The 20618-nt window shown below is 41.1% G+C and overlaps 1 protein-coding gene across 3 annotated transcripts in view; it reads right to left on the reverse strand.

Annotated features, from left to right (window-relative positions):
- PTPN21 (protein tyrosine phosphatase non-receptor type 21) overlaps nt 1-20618 on the reverse strand; it is an 85555-nt gene extending 64937 nt beyond the window's left edge. Inside the window, exons 1-2 of one of the 3 annotated variants that reach the window (XM_510107.8) lie at nt 20337-20618; nt 19338-19719 (exon numbers count right to left, since the gene is read on the reverse strand). In XM_510107.8, the coding sequence (XP_510107.4) occupies nt 19338-19517 (180 nt within the window). In that variant the 5' untranslated portion in view covers nt 19518-19719; nt 20337-20618. The remainder of the gene's footprint in view (nt 1-19337; nt 19720-20336) is intronic. The other 2 variants (XM_016926538.4, XM_063793027.1) reach the window with 2 other exon arrangements.

Here is a 20618-nt window from a genome sequence, read left to right on the forward strand (position 1 = left end):
ACTATACCCTAGAACAAATGGACTTAACAGATATTTACAGAACATTCTACCCAACAACTGCAGAATATACATTATTTTCATCAAAACATGGAACATTCTCCAAGATAGACCATATGATAGGCCACAAAACAAGGCTCAACAAATTTTAAAAAAATCAAAATTACATCAAGTACTCTCTCAGACCACAATGGAATAAAACTGGAAATTAACTCCAAAAGTAACCCTCAAAACTATACAAATAAATGGAAATTAAATAATATGCTCCTGAATAATTTTGAATCAACAACAAAATAAAGACAGAAATTTAAAAATTCTGTGAACTGAATGATAATAGTGACACAACCTATAAAACCTCCGGGATATGGCTGGGCACAGTGGCTCACGCCTGTAATCCCAACATTTTGGGAGGCTGAGGCTGGCGGATCACGAGATCAGGAGTTCAAGACCAGCCTGGCCAACATAGTGAAACCCCATCTCTACTAAAATTACAAAAATTAGCCAGGCATGGTGGTGCATGCCTGTAGTCCCAGCTACTCGGGAGGTTGAGGCAGGAGAATTGCTTGAACCAGGGAGGCAGGGGTTGTGGTAAGCCAAGATTGCGCCACTGCACTCCAGCCTGGACAACAGAGTGAGACTCCATCTCAAAAAAACAAACAAACAAAAAACCTCTGTGATACAGCAAAAGCAGCTCTAAGAGCATTAAACATACATTAAATATATATTAACTCATAGCATTAAATGCCTATATCAAAAAGTCTGAAAGAGCACACAGACAGTCTATGCTCACAACTCAAGGAACTAGAGAAACAAGAACCAACCAAACCCAAACCCAGCAGAAAAAAAGAAATAACAAAGATCAGAGCAGAACCAAATGAAATTGAAACAAAACAAAACAAAACAAAAACAAAAAGCTGGTTCTTTGAAAAGGTAAACAAAATTGATTGACCATTAGCAAGATTAACCAAGAAAAGAGAATATCTAAATAAGCTCAATTAGAAATGAACTGGGAGATATTACAACCAATACCACAGAAATACAAAAGATCATTCAAGTCTACTATGAACGCCTTTGCGTGCATAAACTAGAAAACCTAAGGGAGATGGATAAAATCCTGGAAATAGACAACTCTCCTAGATTAAACCAGGAAGAAACAGAAACTCTGGACAGACCAATAACAAGTATTGAGGCTGAAACGGTAATTAAAAAAAAAAAAAAAAACTGCCAATAAAAAACAAGTCCAGGACCAGATGGATTCACAGCTGAATTCTATCACACATTCAAAGAAGAACTGGTACCAATCCTACTGAAACTATTCCAAAAGATAGAGAAAGAGGGAATCCTCCCTAAATCATTCTATGAAGCCAGCATTACCCTAATACCAAAACCAGGAAAGGACATAACAAGTACAGATATTTTCAGCTCTTTTAAAATATTTAAATACAACAAATTCAGTTCATTAAGTCTAAGAAAAAAAATGAGCCACAAATAGACGAGCCTATGAGTTCATTACAATTTCTATTTTCTAATATCTATACTTACGTCAAGATTTTGTGCCGTTTGACAGTTAACTGGCAACCTCATGTGAACATAATTGAAGAACAGAGAATAGGGAAAAATGTGTTTGAGCAATCAAAAATACATGTTAAAGTCAATGTTATAAAGTATATGCCCTTGACAAAGAAGAAATTTCTCCTATCTCTTTTATGGGTTTTTTTTCTTATTTTATACATACTTTTAATGAGTTTGGCGATTTGGTAATCCAATCCAAAGCAGATTAAAAGATGACAAATTAAAGGAAAAGGGCTTATTTAATAATAGCAAGTTGGCAGTAGAGGGAAGTGATGGGCAATATTCTTTTTAGCAAAGGAGAACACGTACATAATAAACAAAAACCCCTTAAATAGAATTTACAAAGAATTACAAATATATGGGAGTCTGGAGTTACTTACTAAAGAAACAAATAACTCCAAACATTAATTAGTCATGTATTTAACAACAATCACTGTTCCTAAAAGCAGAGTTAGTATCCTTTACTTACGACAGATAGAAGTTTATAAATTGTTTCCAAAACTTAGCACTCCAAATAGTTTGGACAAAGGAGTCAACCTTGTTTATCAGGCAAAGTTAGTTATGAAGCGCTTCATTTCCCAAAGAAATAACTTATTTCCAAGAAATAACTTATTTTCCAAAAATAACTTATTTTGTATAAAGCTTTACAGTACTCTAGCCAATTTAATTGTGGTTTCATTACTTTACTTACAAGTACAAGCATATTTTCCAAAGCCAAACATGAAAGCTGTTTCCATTTCTGTTTTGGTACCTGCTGTTATTTGTTTTTTGAAAGGTTTAACTAGTAGCATAGAAGCTAATTACAGTCATGTGCTGCATAACAATGTTTTAGTCAACGACAGACCACAAATGCGATGGTGGTCCCCTAAGACTGTAACAGCTGAAAAATTCCTATCACATAGTGATGTTGTAGTTGTTAAGTTGCAGTGCAATGCATTACTCACATGTCTGTAGTGATGCTGGTATAAACAAACCTATCATGCTACCAATTGCACAAAAGCACAGCACATACAACTATGTACAGTACATAACACTGGATGATAATAAATGACCATGTTACTGATTTATGCATTTATTATACTTTTTATTTAGAGTGTACTCCTATTTATAAAAAAGTTAACTGTAGGCCAGGTGCAGTAGCTCCCATCTGTAATCCCAGTGCTTTGGGAGACTGAGGCCAGAGGATCACTTGAGCCAAGGAGTTCAAGAACAGCCTGGGCAACATAGTGAGACCCCATCACAACAAAAAATACAAAAATCAGCCAGGTGTGGTGGTGTAGACCCAACTAGGAGGCTGAGGCAGGAGGATTGCTTGAGCCCAGAAGTTCGAGGCTGCAGTGAGCTGTGATTGAGCCACTGCACTACAGCCTGGGTGACAGAATGAGACCCTCTTTCAAATAAAAAAAACAGTGAACTGGAAATCAGCCTCAGGAGGTTTCCAGAAGAAGGCATTGTTATCATAGGGGATGACAGAGCCATGCATGTTACCGCCCCTGAAAACTGTCCAGGAGGACAAGATGTGGAGGTGAAAGAAGGTGTTATTGATGATCCTGACCCTGTTTAAGGCTAGGCTAATATGTGTGTCTTAGTTTTCAACACAGAAGTTTAAAAAGTGGCCGGGCACAGTGGCTCACACGTGTAATCTCAGCATTTTGGGAGGCCAAGGTGAGTGGATCACTTGTGGCGAGGAGAGTTCAAGATCAGCCTGGCCAACGCGGCAAAAACCCACCTCTGCTAAAAATTAAAAAAAAAGTGGGGGCGGGGGGCGCTTGGTGGTGCACACCTATAATCCCAGCTACTTGGGAGGCTGAAGCACAAAAATGGCCTGAACCCAGGACGCGGAGGTTGCAGTAAGCCAAGATCACGCAACTGTACCCCAGCCTGGGCAACAAAGTAAGACTGTCTCAAAAGAAAAAAAAAAAAAGTTTAAAAAGTAAAAAACAAAAAAATACTTTAAAATAGAAAAAAGCTTATAGGGTAAGGATATAAATATTTTTGTATAGCTGTACAATGTGTCTGTGTTTTAAACTATGTTATTACAAGAGTCAAAAGTTTTAAAAATTTGAAAGTTTGTAAAGCAAAAATGTTATAGTAAGCTGAGGTTAATTTATTATCGAAGGCCAGGTGTGGTGGCTCATGCCTGTAATCCCAGCACTTTAGGAGGCTGAGGTGGGAGGATCACCTGAGGTCAGGAGTTCAAGACAAGCCTGGCCAACATGTTGAAATCCCATCTCTACTAAAACTACAAAAATTAGCCAGGTGTGGTGGTGCACGCCTATAATTCCAGCTACTTGGGAGGCTGAGGCTACTTGGGAGAATGCTTGAGCCTGGAAGTCGAGGCTGCAGTGAGCCATGATTGCATCACTGCACTCCAACCTGGGCAACAGAGTGACACTCTGTCTTAAAAAATTAAAAAATTGTGATATATTTAATGTAGCCTAGCTGTACAGTGTTTCTAGAGGCTACAATAGTGTCCTACTACTATAGTGCAACTTCCTAGGCCTTCATATTCACTGACTCACCCACAGCAACTTTTAGTTCTGCAAGCGCCATTCACGGTAAGTACCCTATACAGGTGTACCTTTTTAATCTTTTACCTCACATTTTTACTGCACCTTTTCTACGCTTAGATATGTTTAAGTACACAAATACTCACCATTGTTATATATATATAATTACCTACAGTATTCAGTACAGTAACATGTTGGACAGTTTATTATAGCCTACCAGGACTAGGCCACAGCACATAGCAGGTGTGCAGTAGGCTATACCACGTAGGTTTAAGTACTCCCTGTGATGTTCACACAACAATGAAATTGCCTAACGAATTTCTTAGAACATTTCCCTGTCCTCAAGTGACACATGGCTGTATTTCCCCCGGGTGACAATGCCTGAGATTCCAATAGCTGCCACTAGCATGGTGTGGTACAAAGAGCACTAGATTTGCAGGCAAAAGGCTCGGCCTTTGAGTCCTGGCTTTACCACTCAGCAGCTCTGGAATATCTCACTTCCTCACTGAGTCTGTTTCTTAATAGGGAATTTAACATGTACCCTTCCTTCCTCAAAATTGTGGTGAAGAACTTTGTAAGTTCTAATCGTACTGATAATACTGAAAAGCACTCTTACCTTTGTCATGGTACATATATTTAGCAGATAGGATCTCTTCAGGTATGATAGAAAATAGAATAAAACTTGAATCAAGCATGCTTCTTCCTTGAAAATATCACTATTCAAATAACAGTCAAACTAATTTCTTCCTTTAAAGTCTGAACATACCAGGACTTTTACTAAAAGAAAGGCAAAAACTTTGCTACAGACAGGCCCATGTGCCTGAAATTTTAACTACTGCCTTGGTCTAGGACATCTTCCCAGAAGCACACATCCTCTCTTCCTTGAGTCCAAATCTTCTGGACTATGCACGTCCTGTTAATGGAGTTCGTTCAATTGTAACAGAAGTTTTCCAGCAGACTAGCCTTTAGTTATTGGTGTTCAGTTCATGTCTCCTGCCACACTTTGTTATATAACTTCCCAGTGCTTTTCCTGATAAGAAACTTTACCTCCACGTGGCTTCTCTTTCTCCACAGCTGCATCCACTCTCACTGGTGATCAAAGCAAATTGACTTGACCTGTGGGAAACTCATTCCAGCAGAAGTTGTTAAATCACTGAATCTTCTAGCATCCCCTAGATCAATTCTCAATAGTCACTGTAGAGAATTTTGTGAAACTTTCATTGTCAGGTGTGTTTACATTCTCCCTTCCTTTCCTATTTTGTTATGAACAAACATATCAGGATAGTTTTCAAAAAGTTATTCAATGATTTCTTCATAGTTGTTTAAAATTTTTTCATAGCTACTCTTCTAAAATTGTACAGATAACTGTGCCTGCTTTGTAAACTACAGTAAAAACAAAAGTTAAAACAAACTTGGCTTCTTTTCAGCACAATATGGTTGACTTACTTTACATGAACTGATGTTGACTGAGAACAAAGTGATTTGATAACCAAGGTTTTGTTCAAAGCAAAAGAGAGTTTACAAATTTGAGCTGGGGAAAAAATGTGCAGCACCCAAATCATAGTCCCCTAAGGAGACGTCAGCTATTAAAAGCAGGTCCAAATCCTGTCAGAATGTAAACCCTTTCCTAATCCCTAAGTCATTTCTCGTCTAATTATTTTAAGAGTCTTTTTGGTTGTACTATTTTTAAAGTAGAGCAGAGGGACACAGAAATTAGCTGTAGGGTTTTTAAAGCCACTGATGCATTGGGTTGATAAAAGTTAATCCCATCTAAAATTGCAAATATAATTTCATCCTGATGCCTTTCTTAGACTAGGCAGAAGTCAGAAGACTTTTCATCAGGAAAGAGATGACAGAAGATAGCACTAGATAAAGTCTATCCCAGGAAGAGATCATCTAACAAGGGTAGTTAACAAGTATTAACCTAATTCAAGCCTGGAGCTTACCTTTACAGAGTCTGCCATAAATAATGAAGTATCGTACTTCTTCCTTGTGACAGATAGTGGCGGTCACATTGCCTCAAAGCAGGCAGCATTTTTTCCTTTTCTGTTTAATTTTAATCAGTTTTCTTCTATACTTGATCAAATAATATATATTTTACAGCCAAAGTGGTAATATGCAATATCATTATACTCTATTACAACTAAATGAAGACTCAAGAAAATAATCAAGAGTACATCTTGACCTTCTAAATTATTCTGAAATTATACTGAAGTCCAAGTAACTGAACTTCTCGTGTGGCTAGATTTTTGTTGTTGCTGTAGCATTTATCTTTAAGGAAGAGTCAAATGATAAGCCAATTTCAGGGAATGAAAGACAGTAGGAGGCACAAACTGAGATCACTGTCCACATGGATGAACTGCTTATCTCTGTTCTATTTACTATCTTGGACAATGAGATGCTATGAATATGATGCCTCTGAAACACAAATAAATATACTCTATTTTTAACTGGACTAATGTTTAGAAAGATTCATCTATTCATTCAATGAATATTGATTGAATACCTACTACATGTCAATCACTGTTCTGGGAACTAGGAATACAGCATTGAACATGAGAACAAAATTCCTGCCCTCACGTAACTTAATTCCAATAGGGAAAAATAGACAAGCAAAATATATATTATGCCAGATACTCATAAGTGCTATGGAGAAAGATCTTGAATTATAAGATTAAGACAATATCAACATGTTTTTAAAGAGTAAACTAGGATTAAAGGGGAAATTTTAGTAGTCACGTGTCCCTTAACGATGTGGGAATGCATCATTAGGCTATTTCATTGTGTGAACATTATGGAGTGTACTTACACAAACCTAAATGGTATAGCCTCCTACACATTTAGGGCATGTGATATAGCCTTTTGCTGCTAGGCTACAAACCTGTACAGCACATTACTGTAGTGAATATTGTAGGCAACTGAAACACAATGGTATTTGTGTATCTACACTTATGTAAACATAGGAAAGGTACAGTAAAAATACAGTATTATAATTTTATGGGACCACCATCTTATAAGCAGTCTGTCATTGACCAAAAATGTCATATGTAGCACATGACTGTATATATATAACCAACAAGAATGACAGGGATAATTGAGATGTTACTGCACAAAGTTTCAATACAGTCAAAAGCTAATGTGCTCTATGTGCTACCATATAAAGGTTGTTTAGTTTACGACCCACATAACCAAAGATAAACTAGAACTTCTTATTCTTCAGTCACAGCCTGGGCTCATCACGAAAGGCAGCCAGCACTTCAACGGACTCACTGCCTCTACCTTTCTCCTTGCTTGGATGAAGAATCTGAATCTAGAAGCCCACCAAATTCATCTAACAGTAGTGCAAGCAGATATTGCTTTGGAAAATATCTCAGCAGAGAACACTCCTGGGATGTATTTCATCAGTCTGATACTTCCAACTCTGCCAGGGAACAAGCTCACCAAAGGCTTCTCATCAAACAGCTCTGCCCTAAACACCTTGGGAATTCCCCAACAGTGTCTTGCGGGCCTAATGACACTCATGTTCCTTCTCATGCTTACCTTTCTTTGCCTGACGTGAGTGCAAAAACCTATCTTAAGCAAGATAATTGTAAAAATACAAAAATTAAATGATAACAAATATCTCCAGAGTACTTACAAAAACTACTGTCACATTTAGGAGGCCACTCTGAGCCAGGCTGTCATCAAGGGCATGAGCTCCAGAGCAGGCCACCTGTCATTTGTCAAAGGTTATAAACCAGGAAGAAAGATGCTGTTCAAGGAGTCAGAACTACTCTAGCTGTGGTTTCCACCATGTAACCATGAGCAAGTCACTTAATACCTTTGTGTCTCAGTTTTCCCATCAGTAAAATGGAGATGAGCATAACAGTGCCTCATATACAGGATTTTTGTGAAGATCAAAATAAGCAAAAACATTTAAAGCACTTACAAAAGTGTCTCATGCAAACAAGTGCTCAAGTAATACGAGATCTTCTTATCATGGTTTTCTAGTCCCTTTAAACAGTATAAAATTTCATATTACATTTATTTAGTAGAGGAGATCCTACACTTAAATACTTCCTTCACTAATAGGATTCTATCTTTGGGAACTTTTCCTTTTCTTTCCTCTTTTTTTTGAGATGGAGTCTCACTCTGTTGCCCAGGCTGGAGTGCAATGGCACAATCTCAGCTCACTGCAACCTCCACCTCCTGGGTTCAAGCAATTCTCCTGCCTCAGCTTCCCGAGTAGCTGAGATTACAGGCGACTGCCACCACGCCCGGTTAATTTTTTTTTTTTTTTTTGAGACATAGTTTTGCTCTTGTTGCCCAGGCTGGAGTGCAATGGCATGATCTTGACTCATTGTAACCTCCACCTCTCAGGTTCAAGCGATTCTCCTGCCTCAGCCTCCTGAGTAGCTGGGATTACAGGCATGCACCACCATGGCCAGCAATATTGTATTTTTAGTAGAGATGGGGTTTCTCCATGTTGGTCAGGCTGGTCTCGAATTCCCGACCTCAGGTGATCCGCCCACCTTGGCCTCCCAAAGTGCCGGGATTACGGACATGAGCCACCACACCTGGCCTTCTTTCCTTTTATTTCCTTTTAAAGTAAATAGACAATATCAACACTTGGATTGCTTTTCTTTTAGGAAAATGGCAATGGCTCCATGGAAACGCAGTATATTGAGAGAAAAGTGCTAAAACAAGAGCTGGAAGACCTGAATTCTAGCAGGGGGCTGTCACCAACTAGCTGCCCTAGCCAGGCATTAGTTGTATAGCATCATACAGCGAAATCTGCATTCTATTGAAGGGTAGCATACATTATACAAATAATAATAATACAATTTTAGACATATTCACTATTAAACATGCTTCATTTTTCTGTTATCATACTGTATGGTTTAAGTGTTATTTCCTTAAGTCACTAAGCATAAATTTGACTTCAAAATAGGTGTCAATCATAAAAACACAGGCGAGTCAAGTATGCAAGTGTGTACATATTATTTCTAAGTGCAAAATACAAGGGACTGAGAAGGTTATTTTCTAGATATTTCATACCAAACTTGCAGGAAGAGAAAGGATGTTATGGTGAATATCTTAATTCTCAGCAGTGTAGCTCTGAACTCAGTTGCCTGACTTAACAATAATACCTCTCCAGTGATTTTTCTCCAATCCATTATTATCCCTCAGTGTATTATTCCAACTAACAAATTTACATGATGAAACAGAAAGTGGAAACGGCTAAAGAATACTAAAAAAGAGCTGCCAGTTAATGAGTGTCCTATGGATGCTATTGGTCTTTGGTCCACTCCATCAACGAGATGGTGGGAGGAAACAAAGTTGATTATACACAGGGTTACACATATGTAAAGCAACTAGCACAGGGCATGGAATATGGTCAGTACCCAATGCAGAGCTATCATTCTTACTATTACATGCAGCCATATCACATACAAAAGAAACAAATCCCAGGGAAGTTGGTTTCCTTAGTTCACACAGGTAGTCTGCAGGGATTTGAACCCAAGTCCATTGAGCACCAAAACTTTACCTCTTTGCTTCCAAAACCCCACTTTGCCAAATGTAGTTGAATCAAATGGTATAAAGTTCAATGTGCTGAAAATTCACTTGACATTGAGGTTCATTTGACAAGTCAACGAAGTCTGAGCCATCTAAGTAACTGTAACATAACAAGTTGTTTTTATTTTTATTTTTTCTGGAGACAGTGTCTTGCTCTGCCACCCAGGTTAGAGTGCAGTGGCATGATCATGGCTCACTGCAGCCTTGCCTTCCTGGGCTCAAGTGATCCTCCCACCTCAGCCTCTAGAGTAGCTGGAACTACAGGTATATGACACCATGCCCAGCTAATTTTTTAATTTTTTGTATAGATAGGGTCTCACTATGTTCCCCAGGCTGGTGGTGAACTCCTGGACTGAAGAAATCTTACTGCCTCGGCCTGTCAAAGTGCTATGATTACAGGCATGAGCCACCTTGCCCGGCCAATAAGTTGTTTTTAGATTCACATGAGCTTGCCACTCAGCATGAGATTACCCGTATATTTTCTTAGCCTGAGTAGGCAAAATAAGTCAAAACTTATTTAAAATAACAAAACTACTCTGCCCCATATATAAATCTCAACACTATACACCTTTTAATGATCATATTTGGGTAATCTACTATAGAAAGTGGTACAAACCCTTGATAGGAAGTTATTTCTACTACATGCTGCCAATCCTCATGAAGGATTTGTGACATACACAGTTTCTTCTAGTAATGTTAGCATCTTAGGCAAAAATTTAAATTGCCTCTGTATGTTCTGTCAATTCATTAAAAGATAAAGGAAATCTAAGTGACATTTGTTTATGAACAAATTGCTCAGAGAACTGAATAGGAAAATATTCGCTAAATTGGCATACCATTAAAAGAATGATGAATCCTTGTTAATAGAAAAGAAAATGCCATATTCACATAAAGTGTGTATCTGACAAGAAGAATGATACAGAGGGCTCAACAATTGGCCTGGGAACTTGATTAATGTATAAAGGAAGAATGAATCATCCATTCAATTCCTGAAGATGCATCACATACCTGCTGCCTAGCAGGGAAGACAGACATGGATCTACCATCAGCAGGACAGTGGGGGAATTCCCACTCATGACCTCCCCTCTGTCCCCCCTGAGAGGGGCTTTTTCCTTAATAGTAAGTTGTCCCACTGAGCAATGAATGGCCCTTCCTGAGACCTAAAGATGAAGGCCAAAGAAAAAAAGGGCATTTGTAGTAGAAGGGTCAGCAAGGGGAGGAACTATATTCAGAGGCAAATTATTATTTTTTAATTATGAAGGTCTTGAATTGTTCACAAATATTCCATCCTTCCAGCATCTTTCACTCTGGGAAGCAGAAGACCAAGGAAGAAAGATCCTGCTCTGTGACAAGGGGAGAGAAAGGGAAAGGCTGCCTTAACCAGGAAGCCTCCAGGCCCACAGCCTAGGCCCATGGATGGACTTGGGGGAGAGAGTGGCTATGAACCACCTGAAATTGTATACAAAATTCTGTGTTTTCATCAGATCTCAAAGGGGTCCATGACCGCCACAAATTTAAAGGTCAAAGTTCGAGCAGAAGTCTGACATAAAATCTCAAATCCTGGGTCTTTTGCTTATTAGCTACGTAATCACTCAAACTTTTCTTAAGTTTAGTTTCCTAATTTGAAAATGGAAAAGATAATGCAATGCCTAACTCATTGTGAAGATTAAATGAGGCAAATAAAGCTTCCAGCACAATAACGCTCATTTACCCAAATGGAGACAGCAGAAAGTCAAAGCTTCTAGAGATATTAGAAGGAATGGAATCTGATTCTATACACCAAAGACAGTGACAGCACTTAGAGCCCCCAAAACACCATCAGTTCCCTCATGTCCACCATTTTGTAATTTACCTTACAAATCTCGAATGAGTAAATTCATGCTTAATTCCACATGGTCCTGAGACTACACTACTGTGACAGACTGATGGTAAGAAAATAAGGACATCTGGTATCTCAAGGGAAAAATCCAATACTGAAAGGAAAACATCTTAGGTTATTAGCCTTTAAGTTTATTAGGCACTAAGTCTAGGTTGAATAATACTCTATTCTTCAAATAAACAGGTTTCCAAATTCTGCAATAACTTGTGATTGTAGAATAGACTTTAAAATGCATATCCTCCATGTCTGTATGTGTAATTTCCATACTTATTTATATGGCTAATTCTTAATTACCTAGACCAAAGAAGAAAAGTAACAGAAAACCTAAACATCAAGAAAAATCCCTGATCATTTATAATTGGTGTTAGACTTGGGAAAGCTTTCTCTATCTAGGTGAGAGGCCAACCAACCTAACATTATATTTGCTTCAGACGGTCCAATAGCTCTAACTGAAAATATTCACAGATTCTTGTCTCTACCTCAGTCTTACTTGTTTTATAACATACATACCTAAATGAATAACTACTTGTCCCAAAAGGTAAAAAAGTTTCTGGGTACTAGACTTTTACTTTACACATATATCAGCTATTTTTAGAGTCCAAATGAAAACAGCTAGTACACAAGGAAATAAGCATGAAATTCTTGATGTCTACTCAGATAACAGTCAAGATAAGGTCAGAGGATATTTGGAATACCTAAGACACTAATTTAAAATAAAACACTTTGATGGCCAAGAACACTTTCTAAAGTTGTGCTTGAGGGTTATGGTTTGCGTTATATGCTTGATTCCTCTCTATTCTAACAAATCCCCTAGCGAAAAAATATCCCCATCTGCCATAAGGTGCTATGAGAAGTATCTGTTCAAAGTCCAGTGAGGAAGCTGACACTCCCTTGACACAGCAATCTTACATCAGGGAGCCACTACAACTAGATCACTTTCTAAGTGTTTCAGAAGAAGCCCCAAAGTGAAAAAGAAGAGTCTAAAGAAAATGGTGCTTTTCTATCTGTATACAAAACTTTGGAAATGTTTACCTCTCTCCAGGAAATAAAATCAGAGCAAACAAAGGCTGACTTAATTGTACTGCTGTCCATGTTTATCAATCTAAATTCAAAACTAAACTCTTAATTTTTAAACTAAGTAAACATTTATTCAGCAACAACATAGGTGCAAGGTGCTATCCCAGACCCTGGCAATGCTCCAGTCAACAAGAGTCCTACTTTGATGGAGCTTACAGTCTATGGAACAAAAACTTGACATTGTGTGTAATGCACTAAACACACAATTTAAAAAACATTTCGTAAAGATCTATGATAAATCAAAGCCTATAATTAAGAAATGAGAGGCCACTATATACATTTTGCTAGACTTTCATCTTCAACAAAATACCCTGGAGGTAATTTTTAGCAGTGGCTCAGTATTTAACTCAACTTCAAAACAATAGTTACGTATGAAGGCCATATATGGGAACAACAATAAAGACGCCCCAGCATGCACACACCCCCCTCAGAAACAGCTGAAAGAAAACTGTCCTCTAAGTTATAAAACTAACACAATATACCATAGCAAAAACATGAAAAAAATAACCTTGAAGAGACTTCCATGGTTTCACAACTTCCCCATATCCTGAGGATTAAAAAACTTTTTAGGCCAGGTGCAGTGGCTCCTGCCTGCAATCCCAGCACTTTGGGAGGCCAAGGTGGGTGGATCACCTGCGGTCAGGAGTTCAAGACCAGCTTGGCCAACATAGTGAAACCCAATCTCTACTAAAAATACAAAAATTAGCCAGGAGTGGTGGCAGGTGCCTGTAATCCCAGCTACTTGGGAGGCTGAGGTGAGAGAATCGCTTGAACCCGGGAGGCGGAAGTTGCCGTGAGCCGAGATCGCGCCATTTGCACTCCAGCCTGGGCGACAGAGCAAGACTCCATCTCACCAAAAAAAAAGAAAAGAAAAGAATTCCTATGAAGAGAATTTGGTCAGTTACTACAACAGGGGATAGGAGTCACTAATAACAATAACATAACATCAACAACAATGGTAATAAAGAAGAACACTTATTGAGAGTTTCCCAAATACCAGGTCCTTTGCTAAATGTTTTACATTTAACACCGAATCCTCATAACCACTATCAAGTAGGTACTATTATTATCCCCAACTTACAAATGAAAAATCAATGAACTTGGGAAATTAAGTGATTTAATAATTACTTAAATGACAGCACTTGGATGCAACCTAGGTGTTTCTGAATACTGCAGACTGTCTTAACCACTTTACTAAGCAGCCATCTCAAGAGGCAGACAGGCACTGAAGCACCACTGAAGCACCGCGCAGAGGAAAGGGTGCCCTGACTCAAAGGAATTTGTCTGGTCCTGGAGGCAGCAATTCTCTGCTTATAAAAATATGTACTTTTTCTTTTCTTTTCTTTTCTTTTTTGAGACAGAGTCTCACTCTGTCGCCCAGGCTGGAGTACAGTGGCGCAGTCTCGGCTCATTGCAACCTCTGTCTCTCGGATTCAAGTGATTCTCCTGTCTCAGCCTCCCAAGTAGTTGGGACTACAGGCATACACCACCACGCATGGGTAATTTTTTTGTATTTTTAGTAGAGATGGGGTTTCACCATGTTGGCCAGGCCAGGCTGGTCTTGAACTCCTGACCTCAGGTGATCTGCCCACCTCGGCCTCCCAAAGTGCTGGGATTACATGCGTGAGCCACCGCACCTGGCCGACTTATGAAAATATCTACTTTTTCAAGGTAACATTCTTCTGATTCCATGTTCACCAAGAAACTTCTGGTTTGTTCTGGTTCCCATGTGCCCTAACTATAGGAAAATCTTGGCCTAGGCAGAGGGCACACATACCTGGGACCCTTGGCAGTTCCTTACTGCTTATAAATTACTAAACTTGGGTCCTGGTTTTACACATCATTTTTAGCGAGCTAGATTAAATCAGGTCTTCCCATGACATGAGATTTTTGAGCCTGACTCTTGCACTCTGGACTGTGCTGATTCCATCAAGGTGATGCCCCAGGCAGTGCCCATGCCCAGGTGGCCACTTGTCTCACCACCTCCTTCAAGCCTCTACAGCATATGCTTTTAAAATTGGAGAAAATTTTCTAGCTCCCCTTAAATTCCATAAGGACTCACAGCCTCTCTTGAAAAAATGTTTTGAAACTCAGAAGAATGATAGGCAGGGAATTTCAACAGCTTTGAGAAACTACTGCTATAACGAACAGCAATATTTTCCTAAGGGAATAATTCATTTTCCCATTTTTAAAAGTTACTTTGGCTCACGCCTGTAATCCCAGCACTTTGGGAGGCCGAGGCAGACGGATCATGAGGTCAGGAGATCGAGACCATCCTGGCTAACACGGTGAAACCCCATGTCTACTAAAAATACAAAAAATTAGCCGGGCATGGTGGCGTGCGCCTATAGTCCCAGTTACTTGGGAGGCTGAGACAGAAGAATGGCATGAACCTGGGAGACTGAGACAGGAGAATGGCATGAACCTGGGAGACGGAGGTTGCAGTGAGCCGAGATCGCGCCACTGCACTCCAGCCTGGGCGATAGAGCGAGACTCTGTCTCAAATAAAAAAAAAAAAAAAAAGAAGTTACTTTCTGTAGTTCAAATATGGTGAATTTAAAAGAAAGTTAGCAACCTAAGTTAACTACATTGGATACATGTATATTAACCACGTTGCTTTTAATTTAATACAAAATATCTTAGACACTTGTAAAAATATGACAGCTAAAAATACAAACAAAAAAAATACCCATATACCCAGTGTAAGAAACACTACTGATATAGCTGAAACCCCTGGGTATAGTGTTATACTATTGTGCGGCCCTTGTAACTGTCATTATAGGCCCAGGCACGTTGGCTCACTCCTGTAATCCCAGCACTTTGGGAGGCCAAGGTGGACAGATCACCTGAGGTCAGGAGTTCAAGACCAGCCTGGCCAACATGATAAAACCCCGTCTCTACTTAAAAAAAAAAAAAATACAAAAATACAAAAATTAGCCGGGCATGGTGGTAGGCACCTGTAATCCCAGCTACTGGGGAGGCTAAGGCAGGAGAATCGCTTGGACCTGGGAGGCAGAGGTTGCAGTGAACCGAGATCGCGCCATTGTACTCCAGCCTGGGCAAAAGAGTGAAACTCCATCTCAAAAAAAAAAAAAAAAAATTGTCATTATAGAAGTGAAATGGTATTCAATTAAGCAAGAGTAAAGACTTTTCCCTCCATTTATATTTGGACAGTAGCAAAGTTTTTCACCCAAATCTATATGCGATAATTCCAGATTTGCTTGGTGGGAGAACAGTGCAAGAAACCAACATACCGATATTTCTTGGTATGAATCACACAGAGACTATATGTACAAACTAGAAACAGGTGTGACCCCACTCAGATTATTTCTGAACAGTCATTTGTTAAGATTAGGCCCGATGCCTGAGCCATCTGTTTATATGCTACAGAGCAGAGCTTCTGGGGCTTTCAAAGAAAAAGTTTGCTATACAAACTTTCTACCCATGACTGTTACATTTATGTCGGAAATTGTGGGACAGACTCTCCAAAGGCAAAACATTTTCTAGGGACCATGCCTGTTTCCTCTTCTGTTAAAAATCAGGCTCAAAATATACCCACAGCTATATAAAGTTACTTGTTCCCTGAGACTGATAACTTCTAACAAGGGATGGCAATTTCTCTGGACTTATTAACAGAAGGAAGGCAACGCCTGTGGGTTCAGTTCTCCCTGTATTTACTGAACACATTCCACACCTGGTATAAAAATAAATAAACCACAGTTCCTCAAGAAACTGACTCTCTAGGCGTTATAGACAGACCTGGTGCACGAGGAAGAAAATTACAGGAAGAAGAAACCATAATAGGAAAAAAAAAAAAAAGTCGAAGCAACCAAAGTAAATAAATAAATAAATAGAATATAAGCCACTAAGCCAGGCAAGGTGGCACACGCCTATAATCCCACCTACTCACAAAGTTGAGGCAGGAAGATAACTAGAGGAAACAACTCCCAGACCAGCCTGGGCGACATAGCAAGACTCCATCTCAAAAACACAAGTTAAAAAAAAAATTAGCTGGGTGTGGTGGAGTGTACCTGTAGTCCCAGCTCTTGGCAGGCTAAGGCAAAAGGATCACTTGAGCCTAGGTGTTTGAGGATGCATTGAGCTATGACGGTGCCACTGTACTCCAGCCTGGGTGATGGAGTGAGACCCCATCCCTAAAAAAGAATAAATGCAAGTAAGCAGGGACTGGTTACTGAGGCCTGCCGTTCTGGTTTTCTTTCTTCTTCTTGGGCAGTTTCATCTCACTTTCCTTCCAACACTTTCCCCTCCTCTAATCTACCATGAGGAGTCCGCGATGTCTTTTTCTCCCCTGGAGAGCCTCATACAATCTTCTGGCTTTAATGAACTCACTTAGGCTGATACTTCCCAATATCTTCCCTCCAACCTGGATCTCATGCCTGAACTCCAGATCAGCAGATCCATCTGTCTATTCAAAACCTCCAACTGCCACCTCAAACTCAGTATTTCTAAAACTGAACTCACCACACGCTCCTCCTTGCCCCTAATAGATCTGCACTTCCTTTCACGTTTCCTCTCTGTTATAGCCCCACCATCTACTGAAAACCTGAATATCAACCAGGACCCATGCTAACCCTTCTCTATTACTCGGTAGGTCCTGATCCAGATTCCAACCACCTCTCTCCAACCCTATCCAACTCCAGGTGGCTACCATCTGTACCTGAACCACTCCCCTCAAATCATTCGCCAAAGGGCTCACTCTTCACAGAAACAATCGTACCACACCTGTTTACACCCTTCATTAACTTCCCCACTACCCTCAGGATAAATCTAAATCCTTTTAAAAAAAATCCTCATTGTGTGGCCCTTACAGTTGGCCTTTCCTCCACGCACTTCAGGCTTCAGGCAGACCAGCTTCCTCTGCGTCTTTGGTCCTGTGCAGTTCTCTTTGTTGGAACTCCTCCAGCCCTTGATAGGACTCCCTTGCCCCATCCTCAGGTCACAGCTCAGAATCAACTTCCCTGAGCAGCCTTCCCTTTGCTGCACCTCCCTCTGGCCTATAGCACACCCTCTACTTCCCCTATCACAGCATGCATCATGCCTGTTTTCTTACTGGCAACAACACTAGGGTGAGCTTCCAAGTATGTATGTGCTTGGCACTTACGCATCTTCAGTACTGAGTGATCATATAAGTGATTGGATGGTCACCAGGAGCAAAGTTCATCTATTCCTGACTTTTTAGGTGGAATAACCAGTTTCTCTAACTTTCCCTTACCCCAGAACCAGGTAGCCAAAGGTAGGGAGGGTCCTAGGTTTAATTAGAGACCTTTCTTCACAGGCCTTGCATAACATTTTAAATTTAAGACATTATATGGATACATGAGTACTCCATAACTTCCTACCAACTAGATTAGGGGTTTCCTGGGCAAACCTCCCAATCGGTACTCTAATAGACTAGTTAGCAGAGCTTACAACCTTATGCTACTCTGAGAATTAGGTGTCACAGTCATCCCCATGGTTCAGATGGAGAACTGGGGCTCAGAGATATCACATAACTTGCCCAAGGTAACAGAAGCAGATGGTGAGGAAACTAGAACTCAAACTGAGTTCAGGCAGTATGTTTCTAGAACCTCGATCTGGCCTGTGAGAATATAGTCAATGAATTTTACTCAATGAATGTTGAAAGAACGAAGTCAAGAGCCGGACATGGTGGCACATGCCTATCGCGGGAGGATCGCTTGAGCCTAGGAATTTGAGACCAACCTGGGCAACATAGCTAGACCTACCTTGTCTCTAAAAAAATAAAAATGAACAAAAAAGAAAGAATGAAGTCAGTAAACTGTACTAGAGATCAGGATGACCTTTGGGGGTATATTAGAAAATGGAAATTTGAACAACCCAAAGTGTATTCACATTTGATTCTGGATTACCTTAGAGGGGGAATATAAACATATTCAAAATAAGAACCATTAGTTCTTATAGGGCACCCCAAGGGAAGACTTCTTAATCTAATCTATTCCTGCTTCATGAGGAGGGGACTACAGGCTCAACTCAGACATCCCAGCCAGGGACACACAGTGAGTGGCCAGTGGGCTAGAACACACAGCCAGCATGCGGGCCAGAGAAGCCTGTCGTGTTTTTTTTACTTATTTTTAATTTTTTTTGAGACAGAGTTTGTTGCCCAGGCTGGAGTGCAGTGGTGTGATCTCAGCTCACTGCAACCTCCACCTCCTGGGTACAAGTGATTCTCCTGCCTCAGCCTCCCCAGTAGCTGCGATTACAGGCGCCCACCGCCACGCCCAGCCAATTTTTTTTTTTTTTTTTTTTTTTTGAGCTGGTGTCTCGCTCTGTAGCCCAGGCTGGAGTGCAGTGGAGCGATCTCGGCTCACTGCAGCCTCTGCCTCCCACATTCAAGCGATTCTCCTGTCTCAGCCTCCCGAGTAGCTAGGACGACAGGTGCCCGCCACCACACCCTACAGGCGCCCACCACCACGTCCGGCTAATTTTTGTATTTTTAGTAGACATGGGGTTTCACCATATTGGCCAGGCTGGTCTCGAACTCCTGACCTTGTGATTCGCCCGCCTCGGCCTCCCAAAGTGCTGGGATTACAGGTGTGAGCCACCGCGCCCGGCCTTGTATTTTTAGTAGAGACAGGGTTTCACCATGTTGGCCAGGCTAGGCTCGAACTCCTGACCTCAGGTGATCCACTAGCCTCGGCCTCTCAAAGTGCTGGGATTACAGGCTTGAGCCACCCGCGCCTGGCCTGCAGTGTCTTTAGGTGGCTTACCTCCCGCAGCTCCAGCCTCTGGGCCACGGCCTCGAGGCTTTCCTGGCCAGTGCTCTCCACGGACAGGGTGAACTCCACAAACTCGTTATTAAGCAGTTGGATCCGGGCAACCAGGCAACTCTTGCTGGACACCGTGTAGCGCCGGGTGCGTTTCAGTTTCAACCCAAATGGCAGTGGCATCTTCTTCTTTCTTCAAGAATGGAGGAGCAAAGAGGGAAAAGCTACCCCCACCAACCCAGCGCTGGTGACGCCAGGAGAAAGCGATCCTCTCCGGATGGGACGAACACTGTCCGGCCTCCAGCTGCTCACCCAGCAGCCGCTGCCGCCATTAAAAAGCAACGGAGTCTCCAATGGCCCGAGGAAGGGAGCATTGACGCCAGCGCTGGGGAAAAGAGGAACGCCGTTAGTTAAGCAAACGTAACGCTGGGCTTTGCTTATATAAAGAAAAGCCAGTCAAGCTGTGGCCAAAGAACAAGCCGTCCCTCTCCGCTGGAAAAAAGGCACTAACAGGACCCGGAAGGCAGGGTGGAATTTTATCTCAGAGTTGTGCTAGGCTCAGGGTCAGACTCCACCCTTCACTGTATCCTACAAATAGGGGTAGCAAACTGGGCCATCCTCAGGATTAAATGAGATAATAGCCAGCACTACTATAATCCCAAATTTTGTAGTTAGTAATTGTGATCCTCTTCCTATTTTGGATAAGGTGTTGTTTTTTCATAGGTAACTCTTTCAGGTTGTAATACTCCAAATGTCAGAGTTCTTTAGTCCTTAAGTGAGAAAAGTGCAAAATACCTCCAAAAGAGCTAGGTTTCAGTCCCAATCCCTTTAGAAAATTAACCCTGAAGGCAAATGGGAGGAATAATCCCCACTAAGAATGGCAGGTGTGTGATTCAAACGCGGTGAGGTGCCTAACAAGCGCTTGTGGAAGTATTTACGTCATCAAATTGATTAACTGATAAACATCATAAAAGACCCTACAAATGCTCGTTATCCATTTACCACTAGAAGAGTGGCAGTTCTGAAAATCCAGACCCCGGCCCCTCTCCAGGGTGGGGACGCCCAAACAGGCCTTCCTTCACCTAAGCAGAGCCGCGGCCCAGAAGGGGAGGCGGGCGAGGTCTTCCACGCCATCCTGAGTTAATGAGCGGCCGGAGGCAACAAACCCAAGAAGCCCACGGGGCCTTGGAGCACTCAGGCCCCGGCTTCTCCCGCGTCCTCCCCTTGGGAAGAGCACGCGGCGTTGCCAGGCCAACCAGTAGACTCGGAGGCCCCGGAACCCTC

The sequence above is a fragment of the Pan troglodytes genome, chromosome 15, assembly GCF_028858775.2.
Source record: "Pan troglodytes isolate AG18354 chromosome 15, NHGRI_mPanTro3-v2.0_pri, whole genome shotgun sequence".
Taxonomy (NCBI): Eukaryota; Metazoa; Chordata; class Mammalia; order Primates; family Hominidae; genus Pan; species Pan troglodytes.